Genomic DNA, 21,734 nt, shown 5'->3' with positions numbered 1-21,734 from the left:
GTATTAACACATCAATGCTTCCAATGGGAGACTCCTTCACCATTTAACGGTCAATAGGTTCACAAATTCTCTTCTCAAAATTTTACAACTTGCAGGATTGAATTGAAATCTGGATTATTGGTGGAAAATAGCAATGCAGCATTTCCTGGTTGAGAGGAAGCGGGAAGTGACTGGAGGATGGTGATACTGCACTCTGGGCCCTCAGAACAATACAATGTCTCCCTCACACAGGAAACGGATCTGCGTCAAAGAGGGGGCCTGACAGAGTTTTATAAAGACCAACGGCACAGACCCTAAGGAAGCAGGATAAATCACTGTTTTCATCCACACACTCAGATTTATACCCCAGACTTGTAGTAAAAACGTCCTTTAGAACAAATTACTGTTAGCAGCTAAATATATGTTTACTAGGCCTTTATAGTGTACTAGTTTCAAGTTTTAATGTCACATGCACAAGTACAGTGAAATGCCTTTCTTGCAAACTCAAAACTACTTAATGTTCTATGCAACACAAGTAGACTACTTACTACACTATTATCCTAATGTGCTAGTGGACAAAAAGCAAAATAGTCCACATGTTAGTGATAACAATAACGGTTGTGCCTTATTAGGGTCATTAATTTGGTTTAGATAAATGCTACAGTAGTCTATGACAATACATGTATTTTAATGTAGAGGAATCCATTTCAGTTGACACAGGTAAATTGCCTTTATATGGCTTCATAATCTGCCTCATTCTGAACTTCTTTAGGCCTAATTAATGGCCATTTGCAATGGGATGAATTAGGCCCTCCTAACTACAGTAATTCTGGTCTAATTAATATATTTTTACAAACACAAACAATTGATTGTATAACTCAAGCTGCTTTACACATGGACGCTAGAAAGCACGTAGTTCTTTGAAGTTGTCATTCATGAAGCATTTTCAGCAGGATGGAGGGTGTTTTCGTTTTACAATTTATTTTATCAGTTGGAAACACACACAGGAATTCCGGCTTGGGAATGACCGTCCAGTTCCCGGCCGCAACAGGAAGGTATGCATAAAAAGCACTTCCAAAACGCGCAGGCTATACCATTCTTCTCCATTCCGCAGCGACGGAACACAAGGGAAATACACATTTGTAGCCTATACTGTGATGAAACCAATATTGGGAGATGGTCGCGATGGCAAAGTAGCCCTACAAGTCAGTCAAGTGAATAGAGGTGATGTGGCAGCTGCAACCAGGTAGTCTCAAGAGGCTTGGCATTGTGTTCTCCATTCTATGGTAAGTAAGGAAGACATTTCATGATTATAGAATATACTTTATTTTTCCCAGAGAAAACATAAGATACAGTATTATCATGATGCAGTTGTGATATGCAAAAGTAACATAGGGTTACACATATTCAAACTAGTACTCTGTCGTTTTTAATTCAGAAAATGCTATTTGTTATTTGTCCTTGATTACTTGAAACAATGAAATGTTTCTACATGAAGCCTACCCACTGTCCATGTTCGTCTAGTTTTTAGTTACATTTGGATGAGTTTTCAACTAACGTGAATTCAACGTGAAATCAACAAAAAAAATCACCAAGTCATTGGGATTAGGTAAAAAATTCAAGGAATTATTGCAATAGGGTGAAGTCATTAGTGGGACATCAGGTGTAGTGGGACATTTGTATTTGAGGGTAGGCCACTGTAAAATCACAACATTTTTTGCGTCAAGGTGGGGGTTGATGCACCCAGCATGAGAAGTCGGGTCCAAATTGTGTAATTTACATCACTGGCTTAAATTCTTCAATTCAAAACAGGCCAATGTATGATCATTGTAATGTCTAAGAATAGCTTATGACCTGAATTTGTTTATGCTTTTAAGCTTTAAATGTTCAATATCTTCTGCTGATCAATGGTCTAACAAGTTCCTTGGTTTATTAGACCAGTGGTTCCAACCAGGGGTACTAGGACCCCTGGGGGTTCTTGGCCTATCCACAGGGGGTACTTGAGAAGAGACCATAGGCCTACTGGTAAAATGCACATGAGGGGGTACTTCAGAGGTACTCTGGGCAGAGCAAAATTAAGTTGGCAGTGCAGTAACGGGAAAAGGTTGGGAACCACTGTATTAGGCTATGCATGTTGCCCTCTAGGCCTGATAATTGTTCTGCTATTCAAAATGCAGCCCTATAATATAGGCTAGATATTGGTAAAGCTCATGTACCTTTGACATCAAATTTCCACTGGGCACAGATGTCAATTCAACGTCAATTCCACGTTGGTTCAATGTCATTTCATTGAAATGACGTAGAAACAACGTTGATTCAACCAGTGTGTGCCCAGTGGGTTGTGCAGGCTAATCTTTTTTCTTTTTCTCTTGTTTCAGATAGATGGAAGCTACAATCTCACACCCCAACCTCTAACCTCAAGGCCCAATGGAATTTTACAATATTGTAAAATGGGATATAGATGATTGTTGGCTTCTCATAGCCAGATCAAACCTGGGATTTTTTCCCCACAGATAAACCGAAGATAAGAGTTTTTGCCTGCTTCACGGTCCATTATTACTTTTGGTACGCGCTCGGCCAGTCTCAAACTCGTACCGTGAGTAATAATGCACTGTGGCTGTCACTGCCAACGAGAGACGGACAACACCACAGTTCTCTGTAATCCTATGCATCTCATCGTTGTATAGCCAGTTGTGAAGCAGGAAATGTGGTGAAAACTCAGCCCCTGTGTCAGGATGACAGCATTTGAATATAATCATTTAGGCTACTTTCATATCCAGTGAAGAAATTGACTAGCCAGTTTACTTAAATATTATTGTTGAATTGTTTATTTTAAATACGTTGTTGAATGTACTGTAGGCCTACCTTGTAATGGTGATAACACTCCAAGAATAGCCTATTTGTGACATTTGAAAATGTTAACTCTAAATGTTACATCTGTTATTTATAGCTGCAGAATCATTTCCCTGTGGCTGTTATATTTATGTTGACTGCATATGTCTTGTTTCAGTACAATAAAACAGTGATATTAGGCTATAGCCTATTATTAGGCCTTCATTTTTTGTAGGCAAAAAAATGTATTCTCAAATATCAAGAAGTAAAATTAGCCTATAATTGAAAAATGTTCAGAAACATTATAGCCACCTCTCCTAGTTGGACATGATTTGAAATAGGCACTGCACCATGTAATTGTCTATGTTTTATAAATTATCATGACAATTGACAACTCAATTCTACACTAATAGGCGAAATTGAATACACAATTGGTCTCTGAGCAAAGGGACCCTGATGCACCCATTGACCAGTTTTTTAAAAATCAGTCTGTTCTGACCATAGAGATCCTATAAAATTAATAGAGGGGCTATGTCATAAACCCTCAATGTTCCAGAATGGGGTGAAAATGGCAGCCATTGTGGTCAGGGAGAAATCGAAACCAATTGGAATGAATGGCAGTAGAGGCATAGGAGATGCATTACCTGATTTTACTTATGGAGGAAAATAAAAGTAAGGCATGGGATATATCAGAAATTGTGCAATATAAGTATTGTCAACCTAAAATATTGTTATATAATACAGTTTATATGGGTTTTATACAAATGTTCTGTGTAAATAGCCTCTAAAATACAGTATATATAAACAGACCTTAAATGTCTCCATTTTTTATTTTTGTGGAAAGCTGTGAGTGCTATTATATGATACAATATCAGTACTTCTTGCATTTACAACTTGTCTAAATCTGATCAAACGATTAAGCCAGTCTATGGCTGTGGATTGGCTGCATTTTTTAAATGGAATGTTGGCATATTGGCAGTTAATTGGAAACATTTACAGAATCATTCCTCTAAAACTGGCTAGCTAGCTAACAAACATACAGTGCTGATAAATTCTTCAAATTCATTGTTTTACACAATATCTTATCACAGCACTGGCAAACCATGGTTGACAAACTCCCTGACCAAAATGGCTGACCTTTTATACCATCATAAGAAGGTTCATAACCATTCTAGTATTGTAATTCCTAATTGTATGGTCCGTAATTTAATAGGATCTCTATGGTTCCGACCCTCCGACGTCACTTAGTTACAGTTGTGTTGGTAGCAACTAACTTAAACAGTAGCCTACTCCTTGTTGTCGTGTGCATCGGGACCGGAATACCTCGTCTCATAATCATGGATTCTGAAAACTATGTGGAAACTCATCCATCAGATGACAATGAATCTATGAAAACCAGTGACGTTTACAAAGTGGACAGAAATCTTCCTAAGCGCTTTAATAACCCCGATTGCTTTCAAGGCTACAGGTAAGTCCTCCTTACAACATGTTAAGGTGCTCATTTAAATCGAACCCGCAATGCGGTTATGCACGCTGTGTTTATTTCTCCCATTGCATTATCACCACTCACAGGGTAGCCTCCTGTGTGTGTGTGTGTGTTGTGTGTGTGCAACATTGCCATGGTAGGTTCGATTGAATTGCAGCATTTGTAATTTCACAGCAATTCAGTAGCCTGAAACTAGACATTCACAATAACAAGACTAACCTAATATTTCAATAAGATAGCCTGATAGGTTAGTGTATCCAACCAATGTCGCCTATACCCTTTATTTTAAAGGCCCAGTGCTGTCAAAAACGTGATTTTCCTATGTTTTATATACATATATTTCCACACTATGAGGTTGGAATAATACTGTGGAATTGTGAAAATGGTGATAATGCCCTTTTAGTGTAGTAGCTGTTTGGAAAAGACTGCCTGACATTTCAATATGTTTTGGCGACAAATAAAGTATTTTTTAAACCTCCCGCTTTGGGCTGGATGTGTCAATGTGTAGTTCATACATGCATAATCTATGAGCAGAATTACTGTCTTACCTCAATTAGCCACGGAATCCCTAGTTTGAAAGCAACTGTTTTCTTTTCTTGTGGGCCAGCCAGTGGTGGAAAAAGTACCCAATTGTCATACTTGAGTAAAAGTATAGATACCTTAATAGAAAGTTACTCAAGTAAAAGTGAAAGTCACCCAGTAAAATAGTACTTGAGTAAAAGTCTAAAAGTATTTGGTTTTAAATATACTTAAGTATCAAAAGTACATGTAATTGCTAAAATATACTTAAGTATCAAATGTAGAAGTAAAAGTATAAATCATTTCAAATTCCTTATATTAAGCAAAGCAGACGGCACCATTTTATTGTTTTAAACATTTACGGATAGCCAGGGGCACACTCCAACACTCAGACATTATTTACAAAAGATGCATTTGTGTTTAGTGAGTCCGCCAGACCATAGGCAGTAGGGATGACCATGTGTTATCTTGATAAGTGCGTGAATTTCACAATTTTCCTGTCCTGCTAAGCATTAAAAATGTAACGAGTACTTTGGGTTGTCAGGGAAAATATATGGAGTAAAAAGTACAATCTTTTCTTTAAGAATGCAGAGAAGTAAAAGTAAAAGTTGTCAAGAATATAAATAGTAAAGTAAAGTACAGATACCCCAAAAAACTACTTAAGTAGTACTTTAAAGTATTTTTACTTAAGTACTTTACACCACTGGGGCCAGCCCCCTAGCAATTAGAGTTCTAGCCAATGAGCTTCAGCACCTCGCATTTGAGTGACAGCTAGCAAGAGGCCTGCCCAATATTATCCAATGAGGTTGCAGGAGAGAGAGAGAGAGAGAGAGAGAGAGAGAGAGAGAGAGAGAGAGAGAGGGAGAGAGAGCAATGAAGTGGTGCACATATCTGCACATATATGATGTAGTATGCAATTTTCGGGGACCACTTTTGGCTCGTGAGTGCTACTTTCAGAACTGCTGGTGAAAAAGTATAGAAAAGTACAGGACAATCTTTAATAGACCAATAACAAAGAGAGTTTCAAACATCTCTGCCAATAACAGCTAGTTTTCAGGTTACATATCCCTCCCATTAGCAGGGGCGGACTTAGTGATTTGGAGGCCCAAGGCAGAGGCCAGTCATGTGCCATGAACACAACCAGTCATGATGTTTTCATCTGATGTCAAACAAATCACTTCAAAAAGTAGGTTACCTTCACACATTCATCCAAAATAATTCCAGCATCTGAACAGTGCACTGTGCACCCGCCAACTTTCCTTCAATTCGCAAGTGGCTGAAACTATCTCATCAGAGAAAGCATCCGAGTGAGCAAAACAGCGCCCCTCTGTCTTATATGACATGCCATACTATTTTTGGCCAGACTGCATCAGATACATGGGCTACACATACATGTCCTCTGCCTCTTCCTTGACGACGATGGCAGTATTATCAGCAGCACATGTATTTTTACTAAAGAAAGTCTAAGGGCTGAGTTTCTACTAAGCTAACATATGGAATTGTTTTGAGACGTCATACTAAGGACAATCCGAGTTTGAGAAACCCTGGTGTAGCCCAAACTGTTCGGACACTACAGACATTTTAGTGAGAAGACCGATTTTCGGGATGTCTCCTGGTCTGACAAACCAAACACCGCTATCACAGATAGAACAATGAGCCAGATGTTTCACCGGATGTATAAATCTGAAGCATCCGGTTGGCATTTCCACTCACCACCAAATATGTTGAGAGGAAACCCAGTGGCCGGCAGTGGGAGAAGATGGCGCGAGATGAATTTTGGTCGACATTCTGCACATTTTCTCATCGATTAAACATTTGATCTCAGTACAGTTTTCTGTTCCCAAAACTACAATATGGTACGAACTGAGTGTACTAAGTTTTGTGGACTTTACCCTTTGCCAAAGTTTCGAACAAGTGTGCTGTTTAGAAGGAGTGCAAGGGCGAATTGAATTATTGCACACGCGCACTTCACAGAGTAGGCGTTTCCTAACGGAAATATGTGAACACATGCTAGAACGCTCCAACAGGATTTCGCTAGCTGTGCCCACCTCCTTTCTTGTTCTGCTCACTATGATTCATTTGCTCCCATTGGAAACGACAGGCTGTGGTCTATCTTGGGTTAGTTATAAAGATCTTTGCCAATGTACAGTGCATTCGGAAAGTATTCAGACCCCTTGACTTTTTCCACATTTTGTTATGTTACAGCCTTGTTCTAAAATGGATGAAATATATATATTTTTTATGTTTATCAATCTACACACAATACCCCATAATGACAAAGAAAAAACAGGTTTTTAGAATTTCTTTGCAAAAAAATAAATAAATAAAGTATCACATTTACATAAGTATTCAGACCCTTTTCTCAGTACTTTGTTGAAGCACCTTTGGCAGCAATTACAGCCTCGTGTCTTCTTGGGTATAACGCTACAAGCTTGGCACACCTGTCACGACTTCCGCCGAGGCTGCCTCCCCTCCTTGTTCAGGCAGGTTTCGGCGTTCGTCGTCGACCGGCTTACTAGCTACTGCCGATCCCATTCTCATCACTCCACTTGTCATGTCTTGTCTTGTCAATCACACACACCTGGTGCTCATTCCCCTAATTAGTATGTGTATAAGTGTTCCCTCTGTTCCCCTTGTCTTTGTGAGTGATTGTTTATTGTGAGAGCGAGTAGCTTGGTTGAGCTACTCTTCTATTTGTACTTGCCAAGGTGGATTATTTTCCCTTGTATTAGTTTCGTTTTCACGCTGGGAGTGTTTGATTTATGTAAACGGAATAAACTCTGGACTTCAGTGTTTTACCTCCTGTGCCTGACTCCTTCATTCACACCTCGTCACAACACCTGTATTTGGAGAGTTTCTCCCATTCTTCTCTGCAGATCCTCTGTCAGGTTCAAATCAAATCATACTTTATTTGTCACATGCGCAGAATACAACAGGTGTAGACCTTACCGTGAAATGCTTATTTACAAGCCCTTAACCAACAATGCAGTTCAAGAAAGAGTGAAGAAAATATTTACCAAATAAAATAAAGTAAAATAAAAAGTAACACAATAAAATAACAATAACGAGGCTATATACAGGGGGTACCGGTACCGGGGTCAATGTGCGGGGGTACAGGTTAATCGAGGTAATATGTACATTGTAGGTAGGGGTAAAGTGACTATACATAGATAATAGACAGCGGGTAGCAGCAGTGTAAAAACAAATGGAGGGGGGGTCAATGTAAATAGTCCGGGTGGCCATTTGATTAATTGTTCAGCAGTCTTATGGCTTGGGGGTATTTATTTATTTATTTAACCTTTATTTAACTTGTTCAGTTAAGAACAAATTCTTATTTACAATGACGGCCTACACCGGCCAAACCCAGACGACGCTGGGCCAATTGTGCGCCGCCCTATGGGACTCCCAATCACGGCCGGTTGTGATACAGCCTGGAATCGAACCACGGGGTCTGTAGTGATACTGAGATGCAGTGACTTAGACCGCTGCGCCACTCGGGAGCCCAACAACCTAGAAGCTGTTAAGGAGCCTTTTGGTGTTGTGGCAAGGATCCAGGAGCATTCCTCGATGCTGGCCAGCTTGGGGGAAGCGATGGATCGGGTTCTTCAGGTAGTAGAATGCCTGGAGAGGAGAGGACCCGATCTATCGAGACCAGCTGGTCAACCGGATCCAGCCACCTACACCCCAGCCCCTGGAGGGATCCAGATATCCGGGCCACCGGCGTTTGATGGGACGGCAGCGCGATGTAAGGGATTTATGCTCCAACTCGAGCTGTATTTCTCCAGCATCAGGCCGGCGCCACTGGAGCGGGAGAAGGTATCCGTCCTCGTTTCCTGCCTTTGTGGGAGAGCCCTGGAGTGGGCCTACGCGGTGTGGAATGAGAGAGGTGCCGCGTTGGAGGACTACGGGGAGTTTGCTCGCCTCTTTCCGGCCGTTTTCGATCACCTGCCTGAGGGTCGAGAGGTGGGCGAACGACTGGTCCATCTGAGGCAGGGGACGAGGACCGCACAGGACTACGCGCTGGAGTTCCGGATGCTGGCAGCAGGGTCCGGGTGGAACGAGCGGGCCCTGATCGACCATTTCCGGTGCCACCTAAGGGAGGACGTCCGACGGGAGCTAGCCTGCCGTGATGCCATGCTATCGTTCTCCCAACTGGTGGACATGGCCATCCAGCTGGACAATCTGCTAGCAGCCAGAGGACGTCCTGGTAGGGGTCTGCCCGTTCCCACTCCTGATGACTCTGACCCCGAGCAGATGGAGCTGGGGGGAGCCGCCGGTCGAGAGAGCGCAGGAGGACAGTGACACTCTTGTCCCTTTGTGCCACTCTGGTGGCACGAAGGGACAATCCACCTCACGTCGCAGTCAATGTTCTTTTGGGTCTGGAGGCGGTAGGCAGGGTAATCACGCATCACCCCAGGTAACCAACACCCAAACTTGTTCAGAGCCCTTTGTGGCGCACTGTACCCTATCTATCTCCTTTCCCGATCACCTGGTAGTTTCCCAGTGTAAGGCGCTCGTCGATTCAGGCGCAGCTGGGAACTTCATGGACAGGGCATTTGCACGCCATCAAGGCATTACATTGGTTCCCCTATCCATTCCACTCCCCATCAGAGCACTTGATAGTCGACCATTAGGGTCCGGGTTGGTTAAGGAGGTTACTGTACCAGTCACCAAGATTACACAGGAGACGCATGTTGAGCAGATCAGCTTTTTGATTATTGAGTCTCCTGCTTACCCTGTAGTCTTAGGTATTCCGTGGTTAGCCCTTCACAACCCCCGATTTTTTATGGCCGCAGAGGGTTCTTATGGGGTGGTCGCGTGAGTGCCCGGGTAGGTGTCTAGGTGTTTCCGTTGGTGCGACCACGGTGGAAGTCCAGACGGTACTCCCACCGTGCGCATTCCCCCCCCCATGATCTGGCGCTCCCGTTTTCCAAGACGCAAGCAACTAAATTACCACCTCATAGGGAGGGGGATTGCGCGATAAACCTTCGGGTAGACGCTGTACCTCCAAGGAGTCATGTGTATCCCCTGTCGCAGGCTGAAACGGAGGCTATGGAAACATACGTCACCGAGTCCCTGCGCCAGGGGTATATACATCCCTCCACTTCACCTGCTTCCTCGAGTTTCTTCTTTGTGAAGAAGAAAGATGGCGGTTTATGCCCGTGCATTGATTATCGACCACTGAATAAGGTGACGGTACGATTTAGTTATCCTCTTCCCCTCATTCCTTCAGTGATTGAGTCAATGCATGGGGCCCGTTTTTTCACTAAATTAGACCTCAGGAGTGCCTACAACCTGGTGTACATTCGGGAAGGGGATGAGTGGAAAACAGCATTCAGCACAACCTCGGGGCATTATGAATACCTGGTGATGCCCTACGGTTTGATGAATGCTCCAACCGTTTTCCACTCCTTTGTGAACGAGGTGTTTCGGGACATGCTTGGTCACGGTGTGGTGGTCTACATTGATGACATCCTGGTGTATTCCTCTACGCGCGCCGAGCATGTGTCCCTGGTTCGTAAGGTACTGGTCCGACTGCTGGAAAATGATCTTTATGCCAAGGCAGAGAAGTGTGAGTTTTCCCAGCAGTCAATCTCCTTCCTCGGATACCGCATTACTACCACAGGTGTGGAGATGGAGGGAGATCGCATTTCAGCCGTGCGTAATTGGCCGACTCCAACCACAGTGAAGGAGGTGCAACGCTTCCTTGGCTTTGCCAACTACTATCAGAGGTTTATTTGGGGCTTTGGCAAGGTCGCAGCTCCCATTACCTCCTTGTTGAAGGGTGGGCAGTCCCGGCTCCACTGGTCTGCTGAGGCTGATTTGGCCTTCAGTAGATTGCGGGATCTGTTCACCTCCGCCCCGGTACTGGCTCACCCCGATCCATCACTACTGTTCGTAGTGGAGGTGGATGCGTCCGAGGTAGGGATAGGCGCTGTCTTATCCCAACGCTCGGGCACGCCACCCAAGCTCCGCCCCTGTGCCTTATTTTCGAAGAAGCTCAGCGGAGCAGAACTACGGCGTTGGTGATCGGGAGCTGCTGGCTGTTGTCCGAGCTTTGACGGTGTGGAGGCATTGGCTCGAAGGGGCGATACACCCTTTCCGCGTCTGGACAGACCACCATAACCTGGAGTACATCCGGGCAGCGAGGAGGCTGAATCCTTGCCAGGCCAGGTGGGCCCTATTCTTCACCCGGTTTGATTTCACACTCTCATACATTCCGGGTACGAAGAACGTGAAGGCAGACGCACTGTCTCGGCTGTATGACACAGAGGAGAGGCCCAGAGACGACAGCCCCATACTCCCAGCCTCATGCATTGTGGTGCCGGTAGTATGGGCGATGGACGAGGATATAGAGCAGGCATTACGCACAGATCCATCTCTACCGCAGTGTCCAGCTGGGCTGCAGTACGTGCCTGCGCTTATCCGTGATCGTCTGATCTACTGGGCACACACGTCACCCTCCTCTGGTCATCCAGGTATCGGTCGTACAATGCACTGCCTGACCGAGAAGTACTGGTGGCCTACCTTGGCTAAGGACGTGAGGGTGTATGTTTCCTCCTGCTCAGTGTGCACCCAGAGTAAGGCACCTAGGCACCTCCCAGAGGGTAAGCTACAACCTTTACCAGTTCCACAACGACCATGGTCTCACCTTAGTATTGATTTTCTTACTGATCTTCCCCTCTCCCAAGGTAACACCACTATCCTGGTCGTTGTGGATCGCTTTTCGAAGTCCTGCTGCCTCCTTCCTCTGCCCGGTCTCCCCACGGCCCTACAAACTGCAGAGGCTCTGTTTACTCACGTCTTCCGGCACTACGGGGTACCAGAGGATATATTGTCCGACTGAGGTCCCCAGTTCACGTCTAGAGTCTGGAAGGCATTCATGGAACGTCTGGGGGTCTCGGTCAGCCTGACCTCTGGATTTCACCCAGAGAGTAATGGTCAGGGGGAAAGTGTGAATGAAGATGTGGGTAGGTTCCTGCGGACCTACTGTCAGGAACATGGGCAGAATACGCTCAGAACTCTCTCCGCCACTCCTCCACAAACCTTACACCCTTCCAATGTGTTTTGGGTTACCAACCGGTCCTGACACCATGGCACCAGAGCCAGACCGACGCTCCTGCGGTGGATGACTGGTTTCGGCGAGCGGAGGATTTATGTAAACGGAATAAACTCTGGACTTCAGTGTTTTACCTCCTGCGCCTGACTCCTTAATTCACACCTCGTCACAACACCTGTATTTGGATAGTTTCTCCCTTTCTTCTCTGCAGATCCTCTGTCAGGTTCAAATCAAATCAAACTTTATTTGTCACATGCGCAGAATACAACAGGTGTAGACCTTCCCGTGAAATACTTATTTACAAGCCCTTAACCAACAATGCAGTTCAAGAAAGAGTTAAGAAAATATTTACCAAATAAACTAAAGTAAAATAAAAAGTAACAATAAAATAACAATAACGAGGCTATATACAGGGGGTACCGGTATTGGGGTCAATGTGCGGGGGTACAGGTTAGTCGAGGTAATCTGTACATTGTAGGTAGGGGTAAAGTGACTATACATAGATAATAGACAGCGGATAGCAGCAGTGTAAAAACAAATGGAGGGGGGGGTCAATGTAAATAGTCCGGGTGGCCATTTGATTAATTGTTCAGCAGCCTTATAGCTTGGGGGTATTTTTTAAATTTATTTAACCTTTATTTAACTAGGCAAGTCAGTTAAGAACAAATTCTTATTTACAATGACGGCCTACACCGGCCAAACCCGGACGACGCTGGGCCAATTGTGCACCGCCCTATGGGACTCCCAATCATGGCGGTTGTGATACAGCCTGGAATCGAACCACGGGGTCTGTAGTGACGCCTCAAGCACTGAGATGCAGTGCCTTAGACCGCTGCGCCACTCGGGAGCCCAACAACCTAAAGGAGCCTTTTGGTCCTAGACTTGGCGCTCCGGTACCGCTTGCCGTGCGGTAGCAGAGAGAACAGTCTATGACTTGGGTGACTGGAGTCTTTGACAATTTTATTTGGCTTTCCTCTGACACCACCTAGTATATAGGTCCTGGATGGCAGGAAGCTTGGCCCCAGTGATGTACCCCAGTCAGCTCCTTTGTCTTGATCACGTTGAGGGAGAGGTTGTTGTCCTGGCACCACACTACCAGGTCCTGACCTCCTCCCTATAGGCTGTCTCGTCGTTGTCGGTGATCAGGCCTACCACTGTTGTGTCGTCAGCAAACTTAATGATGGTGTTGGAGTCGTGTTTGGCCACACAGTCGTAGGTGAACAGGGAGTACAGGAGGGGACTGAGCACGCACCCCAGAGGGGCCCCCGTGTTGAGGATCAGCGTGGCAGATGTGTTGTTGCCTACCCTTACCAACTGGGGACGGCCCGTCAGGAAGTCCAGGATCCAGTTGCATAGGGAGGTGTTTAGTCCCAGGGTCCTTAGCTTAGTGATGAGCTTTGTGGGCACTATGGTGTTGAACGCTGAGCTGTAGTCAATGAACAGCATTCTCACATACACTACCGGTCAGAAGTTTTAGAACACCTACTCATTCAAGGGTTTTTCTTTATTTTTTAAACTATTTTCTACATTGTAGAATAATAGTGAAGACATCAAAACTATGAAATAACACATCTTGTAGTAACCAAAAGAGTGTTAAACAAATCAAAATAGATTTTATTTTTGAGATTCTTCAAATAGTCACCCTTTGCCTTGATGACAGCTTTGCACACTCTTGGCATTCTCTCAACCAGCTTCATGAGGTAATCACCTGGAATGCATTTCAATTAACAGGTGTGCCTTCTTAAAAGTTAATTTGTTGTATTGTGACAAGGTGGTATACAGAAGATAGCCCTATTTGGTAAAAGACCAAGTCCATATTATGGCATCAAGCGCTGTGATGAAACTGGCTCTCATGACGACGTCCACAGGAATGGAAGACCCAGAGTTACCTCTGCTGCAGAGGATAAGTTCATTAGAGTTACCAGCCTCAGAAATTGCAGCCCAAATAAATGCTTCACAGAGTTCAAGTAACAGACACATCTCAACATCAACTGTTCAGAGGAGACTGTGTGAATCAGGCCTTCATGGTCGAATTTCTACAAAGAAACCACTACTAAAGGACACCAATAAGAGGAAGAGACTTGCTTGGGCCAAGAAACACGAGCAATGGACATTAGACTGGTGGAAATCTGTCCTTTGGTCTGGAGTCCAAATTGTTGATTTTTGATTCCAACCTCTGTGTCTTTGTGAGATGCGGTGTGGGTGAACGGATGATCTCCGCATTTGTATTTCCCACCATAAAGCATGGAGGAGGAGGTGTTATGGTGTGGGGGTGCTTTGCTGGTGACACTGTCTGTGATTTATTTAGAATTCTAGGCACACTTAACCAGCATGGCTACCACAGCGTTCTGCATCTGGTTTGGGCTTAGTGGGACTATCATTTGTTTTTCAACAGGACAATGACCCAACACACCTCCAGGCTGTGTATGGGCTATTTTACCAAGAAGGAGAGTGATGGAGTGCTGCATCAGATGACCTGGCCTCCACAATCCCCCGACCTCAACCAAATTGAGATGGTTTGGGATGAGTTGGACTGCACAGTGAAGGAATAGCAGCCAACAAGTGCTCAGCATATGTGGGAACTCCTTCAAGACTGTTGGAAAAGCATTCCAGGTGAAGCTGGTTGAGAGAATGCCAAGAGTGTGCAAAGCTGTCATCAAGGCAAAGGGTGGCTATTTGAAGAATCTCAAATATAACATATATTTTGATTTGTTTAACACTTTTTTGGTTACTACATGATTCCATTTGTGTTATTTCATAGTGTTGATGCCTTCACTATATTCTACAATGTAGAAAATAGTAAAAATAAAGAAAAACCTTGAACGAGGAGGAGTTCTAAAACTTTGGACCGGTAGTGTAGGTGTTCGTTTTGTCCAGGTGGGAAAGGGCAGTGTGAAGTGCGATTGAGATTGCATCATCTGTAGATCTGTTGGGGCGGTATGTGAATTGGAGTGGGTCTAGGGTATCCGGGATGATGCTGTGGTTGTGAGCCATGACCAGCCTTTCAAAGCAGTTCATGGCTACCAACGTGAGTGCTACGGGGCGTAATCATTTAGGCAGGTTACCTTCACTTCCTTGGGCACAGGGACTATGGTGGTCTGCTTGAAACATGTAGGTATTACAGACTCGGTCAGGGAGAGGTTGAAAATGTCAGTGAAGACACTTGCCAGTTGGTCCCCGCATGCTTTGAGTACACGTCCTGGTAATCCGTCTGGCCTCGCGGTTTTGTGAATGTTGACCTGTTTAAAGGTCTTGCTCACATCGGCTACCAAGAGCGTTATCACACGGTCGTCCAGAACAGCTGGTGCTCTCATGCATGCTTCAGTGTTGCTTGCCTCTAAGCGAGCATAAAAGGCATTTAGCTCGTCTGGTAGGCTCGCGTCACTGGGCAGCTCGCGGATGGGTTTCCCTTTGTAGTCCGTAATAGTTTTCAAGCCCTGCCCCATCCGACGAGCGTCAGAGCCTGTGTAGTAGGATTCAATCTTAATCCTGTATTGACACTTTGCCTGTTTGATGGTTCGTCTGAGGGTTTAGCGGGATTTCTTATAAGCGTCCGGATTAGTGTCCCACTCCTTGAAAGCAGCAGCTCTAGCCTTTAGCTCGATGCGGATGTTGCCTGTAATCCATGGCTTCTGGTTGGGATATTTATGTACGGTCACTGTGGGGACGACGTCGTCAATGCACTTATTGATGAAGCCGATGATTGAGGTGGTATACTCCTCAATGCCATTGGATGAATCCCGGAACATATTCCAGTCTGTGCTAGCAAAACAGTCCTGTAGCGTAGCATCCGCGTCATCTGACCACTTCCGTATTGAGCAAGTCATTGGTACTTCCTGCTTTAGTTTTTGCTTGTAAGCAGGAATCAGGAGAAGAGAATTATGGTCAGATTTGCCAAATGGAGGGTGAGGGAGAGCTTTGTATGCGTCTCTGTGTGTGGAGTAAAGGTGGTCTAGAGTTTTTTTTCCTCTGGTTGCACATGTGACATGGTGGTAGAAATGAGGTAAAACGGATTTAAGTTTGACTGCATTAAAATCCCCGGCCACTAGGAGCGCCACTTCTGGATGAGTATTTTCTTGTTTGCTTATGGCCTTATACAACTCGTTGAGTGCGGTCTTAGTGCCAGCATCGGTTTGTGGTTGTAAATAGATGGCTACGAATAATATAGATGAGAACTCTCTTGGGAGATAGTGTGGACTACAGCTTATCATAAGGTACTCTACCTCAGGCGAGCAATACCTCGAGACTTCTTTAATATTAGACATCGCACACCAGCTGTTATTGACAAATAGACACACACCCCACCCCTCGTCTTACCAGACGTAGCTTCTCTGTCCTGCCGATGCATGGAAAATCCTGGTAAAACATAAGATATTACAGTTTTTAATGTCCCATTGGTAGGATAGTCTTAATCGTAGATCATCCAGTTTATTTTCCAATGATTGCACGTTGGCCAATAGAACGGATGGTAGTGGAGGTTTACTCACTCGCCTACGAATTCTCAGAAGGCAGCCCGACCTCCGCCCCCTTTTTCTCCGTCTTTTCTTCACGCAAATGACGGGTATTTGGGCCCGTTCCAGAGAAAGCAGTATATCCTTCGCATCGGACTCGTTAAAGAAAAAATCTTAGTCCAATTCGAGGTGAGTAATCGCTGTTCTGATGTCCAGAAGTTATTTTCGGTCATAAGAGATGGTAGCAGCAACATTATGTACACAAAAAATAAGCTACAAACAACGCGAAATAACTAACAAAATAGCACAGTTGGTTAGGAGCCCGTAAAACGTCAGCCGTTCCCTCCGGAGCATTGCTGCACAACTATTTTCAGATTGATGAGGATTTATTTTTATTTTATCCATTTTAGAATAAGGCTGTAACGTAACAAAATGTGGAAAAAGTCAAGGGGTCAGAATATTTTCAAAATGCACTGTAGCTCTGCCACCTTCCACTGCAGATGCAGAAGGTCGACATTGGCGGATGCGGTAGATTGAGATTTATTTTTTATTTTATTTCACCTTTATTTAACCAGGTAAGCCAGTTGAGAAGAAGTTCTCATTTACAACTGCGACCTGGCCAAGATAAAGCAAAGCAGTGCAATAAAAACAACAACACAGAGTTACATATGGGGTAAAACAAAACATAAAGACAAAAATTCAACAGAAAATATATATACAGTGTGTGCAAATGTAGCAAGTTATGGAGGTAAGGCAATAAATAGGCCATAGTGCAAAATAATTACAATTAGTATTAACACTGGAATGATCGATGTGCAAGAGATGATGTGCAAATAGAGATACTGGGGTGCAAATGAGCATGCTTATTTAAAATTGAGAGGAAAGCACTTTTAAAGAACAACCAGGAATCCTCTACTGACAGAATGAGATCGATATCCATCCAGGATACCTGGGCCAGATGCAGCCCATGCTGATATCCCTATCTTAAAAATTGATATCCTTATCTTAAACAGACAGATTTTGATGGGGATTTATTTATTTATTATGCCTCGACCAGAGCATTGTTATTTAGTTTTTAAAAACATTTGGAAATGTTGTATTACTATGCCCAGCTCATGAGGCCCCTTGATTATGTGAAACCTGAGGCAATTGCCTCTTCTGCCTAATGCTAAGTCCACCAGTGCCCATTAGGCTCGTCCAATTAGGCCCCTCCCAGACAGTCCTAGCAAAATAATTTATTGAGAAAATGCTCTTTGCTAAGAAGCAATTTTTCTTTATTTTTTACCGTTTTAATTGAAAACAGGTACTTAATTGTTACCCAGAAATGATTTGATATTGAGATATAAACAGCTGCATTGGTCCTTTAACCATTTTGCTAATAAATGTTATGCACCAAAAAGGTTGTTTGCTTTTGATGATCAATGCACTGAGCCAATATATGTCTATTTCAGTACGAAGAAAAACCACCCATTCTACCAGACATCAAGCCAAATATATGGAAGCAAGAGGCCAACCGTTCATGAAATGCCTGTAAGAAAGATGCCATAAACAGCATGAAAATCTAAAAAAAAACTTACAATGTAAAAAACAACATGATTATTTGCACTGATCTGTCTGAACCTGATTTTGTTTAATTTTTCCTATCCCATCAGACAACTTTTAATGGCAGTTATCGGAAGTTTTCAGAACACATGCTGAAAAGTGGGATGTTCAGAGATAACGGTTTCAACACGTCCATTGAGAAGAGCAAAATCACAGGACACGACACCATCCCCATGTTTCAGGACAGGATCAACTTTAATTATGCATACGACAGTGGGAGTGGTCCAAAGAATTGAAAACATTACTCCACCTACCCTAATTGATTTTCATTGTGACATTTGTATGCCATTTATTCTCTTTGTCTTTTATAGGATCAATTCCTTTCATGAGTATTAAAACATCATACAGAACATTCATTGACCTCGTTTTATTAGACCCTACCTACCATTGGTGATCGGTTCAATAAAAACCTTACCTCAACATCAGTCTTGGCCACAAGGTGGTGATCTAACAACAACTTCCTGAGCATTTTGCTGGCACATTAATTGAGGATATACACTGAGTGTACAATACATTAAGAACACCTTCTTAATATTTAGTTTGCCCTCAGAGCAGCCTCAATTCATCAGGGGATGGACTCTACAAGGTGTTGAAAGCGTTCCACAGGGATGCTGGCACATGTTGACTCCAATGCTTCCCACAATTGTAACAAGTTGGCTGGATGTCCTTTGGGTAGTGGAACATTCTTGATACACATGGGAAACTGTTGAGTGTGAAAAACACAGCAGCATTGCAGTTCTTGACACAAACCAGTGCGCCTGGCACCTACTACCATACCCTGTTCAAAGGCACTTAAATATTTTGTCTTGCCCATTCACCCTCTGAATGGCACACATACACAATCCATCTCTCAATTGTCTCAATGCTTAAAAATCCTTCATTAACCTGTCTCCTCCCCTTCATCTACACTGATTGTAGTGGATTTAACAAGTGACATCAATAAGGGATCATAGCTTTCACCTGGTCAGTCTATGTCATGGAAAGTGCAGGTGTTCATAATGTTTTGTACACTCAGTGTATGTTTTATTACTCTTAAGATTGTGTAAAGGATAAGAATTGATCCAACTCCCGGTACCTTTCAAACAGAAGATTTGTATGAGTTTTTGGAATTCAGTTGATATTCCATCTACACTTAAATTGATCCTGCAAATGATATTTAACCACCTTGAATTATTCCAGAAAACTGGGTCATGGTAACGCAAGTATTAAAATATTGTCTTACAGTGGTTGCTAGGAAACTAGTGAGCCCAAGTCAAGTCTCAGAAGGAATATAAATAAATGGCGAATCATCTATGGCGATATTAAGACATTTTGTTTGATGGACATTAATTAACTAATGTACATGGTGTAGATAAGAGAATAGTAGTGAAATTACCTCTCAGGGGTATTTTGAGAGAAGTGTACAACAGCATAGTGCTTTAGCTCCTTTGAGTAATGCTTGGAGGGGTTGAGGGTAGCTGAAGGATGGGACTAAAAACAAACAAAAGATAACTATTGTAAAATATACTGTGTCCATAAAATGTATATAGTATGTACTGTATAAGCTGGAAGTAGAAGTACTGTTGTTGTCCATTAGTTTACTCCAATTATGGGACAGGTTAGGGGAAAATTAGGGGAAAATAATAAAGGAAAATATAAAAATAATATTTCTATATTTTATATATATATATATATAAATATATATATTGACAAAAAATATATATGGGGATTGGAAATTATGCAGACAATTACATTGATCGAAGCCACAATCTATCTGCAATATCAAAGTTGACCCCCCAAAAAATAGTAAATACAAAAAATGCTTGGACACCCTATACTTTGTGTCACGCCCTGGCCTTGAGAGGCCGGTTGTCTTTAGTTGGTTTGGTCAGGGCGTGAGAATCTATGCTAGAAATTCTATGTTTATGTTCTAGGTATTGTATTTCTATGTTTGGCTGGGTGTGATTCCCAATCAGAGACAGCTGTCGCTCGTTGTCTCTGATTGGGGATCATGCTTAAGTAGCCTGTTTGCCTACCTTAGTTGTGGGATCTTGTCCTGTGTCTAGGCTTGTATGTGTATAGCCTGAGGACTTCACGTTACGTTGTTTCTTGTTTTGTTTATGTTTATTGAGTTGAATAAATATGTACGCTTTTCACGCTGCACCTTGGTCTGACCCGTCTCTCAACGTTCGTGACAGAAGATCCCACCAAACGAGGACCAAGCAGCGTGGCCAGGAGCGGACATCCTGGACATGGGAGGAGATCCTGGATGGTAAGGGATCTTGGACATGGGAGGAGATCCAGGCTGGGATGGATCGCTGTCCTTGGGAACAGACAGAGGAAGCCCGGGTTAGAGAGGAGCAACGGCAACACAGAAGGCGCCGGCCGAGGAGGAAGCCCGAGAGACAGCCCCAAGAAAAATGTTGGGGGGGCTAAAAGGGTGGTCGGGGATCGATAGAGAAGAGCCCCGACCACTGCACTCGTGGGGGCTCAAGGAGGAGTCCTCACTGGAGGAGGATTGGGCATGGAGAGTAAAGGACTGGTACAGTCGTAGACCTCCAGCGCCAGTTCCCAGTCCGGTACGCCTCGTGCCTGCTTCTCGCACCAAGCCAGTCGTGCGTGCTCCCAGTCCGGTAAGGTCCGTCCCTGCTCCTCGCACCAAACAAGTGGTGCGTGTCGCCAGCCCGGTACGCCCTGTACCTGCTCCCCGCACCAAGCCAGTGGTGCGTGTTCCCAGTTCAGTACGGCCCTACCCTGCTCCTCGCACCAAACCAGTGTCGCCAGCCCGGTACGCCCCGTACCTGCTCCCCGCACCAAGCCAGTGGTGCATGTTCCCAGTCCAGTACGGCCCGTCCCTGCTCCTCGAACCAAACCAGTGGTGCGTGTCGCCAGCCTAGTACGCCCCGTACCTGCTCCCCACACCAAGCCAGTGGTGCGTGTTCCCAGTCCAGTATGGCCCGTCCCTGCTCCTCGCACCAAACCAGTGGTGCGTGTCACCAGCCCGGTACGCCCCGTACCTGCTCCCCGCACCAGGCCAGTGGTGCGTGTCCCCAGTCCGGCCCGGCCCGTTCCTGCTCCTCGCACCAGACCTGTGGTGCGTGTTCCCAGTCCGGCCCGGCCCGTGCCTGCTCCTCGCACCAAGCCAGTGGTGCGTTCGGGGTCTCCCATACCAGGGTCCAGACAGGGCTTGGTGCATCGTGGGAGGAAGGAGAGGGGAAGCATCGCGCCGAGGTCCAGACCAGACCAGGGGCGCAACGGGGAGGCAGAGAGGGAGAGGTCGTCACGCCCGGAGCCGGATCTATGTTTATGTTCTAGGTATTGTATTTCTATGTTTGGCTGGGTGTAATACCCAATCATAGACAGCTGTCGCTCGTTGTCTCTGATTGGGGATCATACTTAAGTAGCCTGTTTGCCTACCTTAGTTGTGGGATCTTGTTCCGTGTCTAGGCTTGTATGTGTATAGCCTGAGGACTTCACGTTACGTTGTTTTTTTTTAAAAAATTTTTTGGGGGGATGGATCAGCTTAATATTGCAGATAGATTGTATCTTCTATCAATGTAATTGTCTGCATCACTTCCAATCCCCCATGTTTTTTATATATATACTCCCCTTTATTACTTTTCAACCCCGCCATCCTTTCCCTACTTGGAGTAAATTAGTGAACAACAATGCCCAGGCCTCTACTTCCGGTCTATACTTACTATCTACACCTTATGGACACAGTTAATTTTACAATAATTCTATTACATATATATATATATATATATATATATATATATATATATATATATATATTTTTTTTTTTTTTTTTTTGCTCCTGAACTTC

The 21,734-nt window shown here is 44.2% G+C and overlaps 1 protein-coding gene and 1 long non-coding RNA gene across 2 annotated transcripts; both read left to right on the top strand.

Annotated features, from left to right (window-relative positions):
- Nucleotides 1–1,069: 1,069 nt before the first annotated feature.
- LOC311141483 lies at nucleotides 1,070–3,017 on the top strand. The gene is made up of 2 exons (XR_014614224.1): nucleotides 1,070–1,265; nucleotides 2,358–3,017. It is a non-coding gene; the product is annotated as an uncharacterized lncRNA (long non-coding RNA).
- Nucleotides 3,018–3,946: 929 nt separating this feature from the next.
- On the top strand, nucleotides 3,947–18,165 carry pierce1 (piercer of microtubule wall 1; the record flags this gene model as incomplete). Its single annotated transcript, XM_084176161.1, has 3 exons — nucleotides 3,947–4,279; nucleotides 17,779–17,857; nucleotides 17,980–18,165. The coding sequence occupies exons 1-3, from the start codon at nucleotides 4,032–4,034 to the stop codon at nucleotides 18,163–18,165; spliced, it is 513 nt and encodes a 170-aa protein (XP_084032287.1). The 5' UTR covers nucleotides 3,947–4,031.
- Between the last annotated feature and the right edge of the window lie 3,569 nt (nucleotides 18,166–21,734).

Source organism: Coregonus lavaretus (assembly GCF_964263955.1).
Source record: "Coregonus lavaretus genome assembly, chromosome: 14".
Classification (NCBI taxonomy): domain Eukaryota; kingdom Metazoa; phylum Chordata; class Actinopteri; order Salmoniformes; family Salmonidae; genus Coregonus; species Coregonus lavaretus.
Note: the sequence above shows the minus strand (reverse complement) of the source record. Positions and strands in the feature narration are given on the sequence as shown.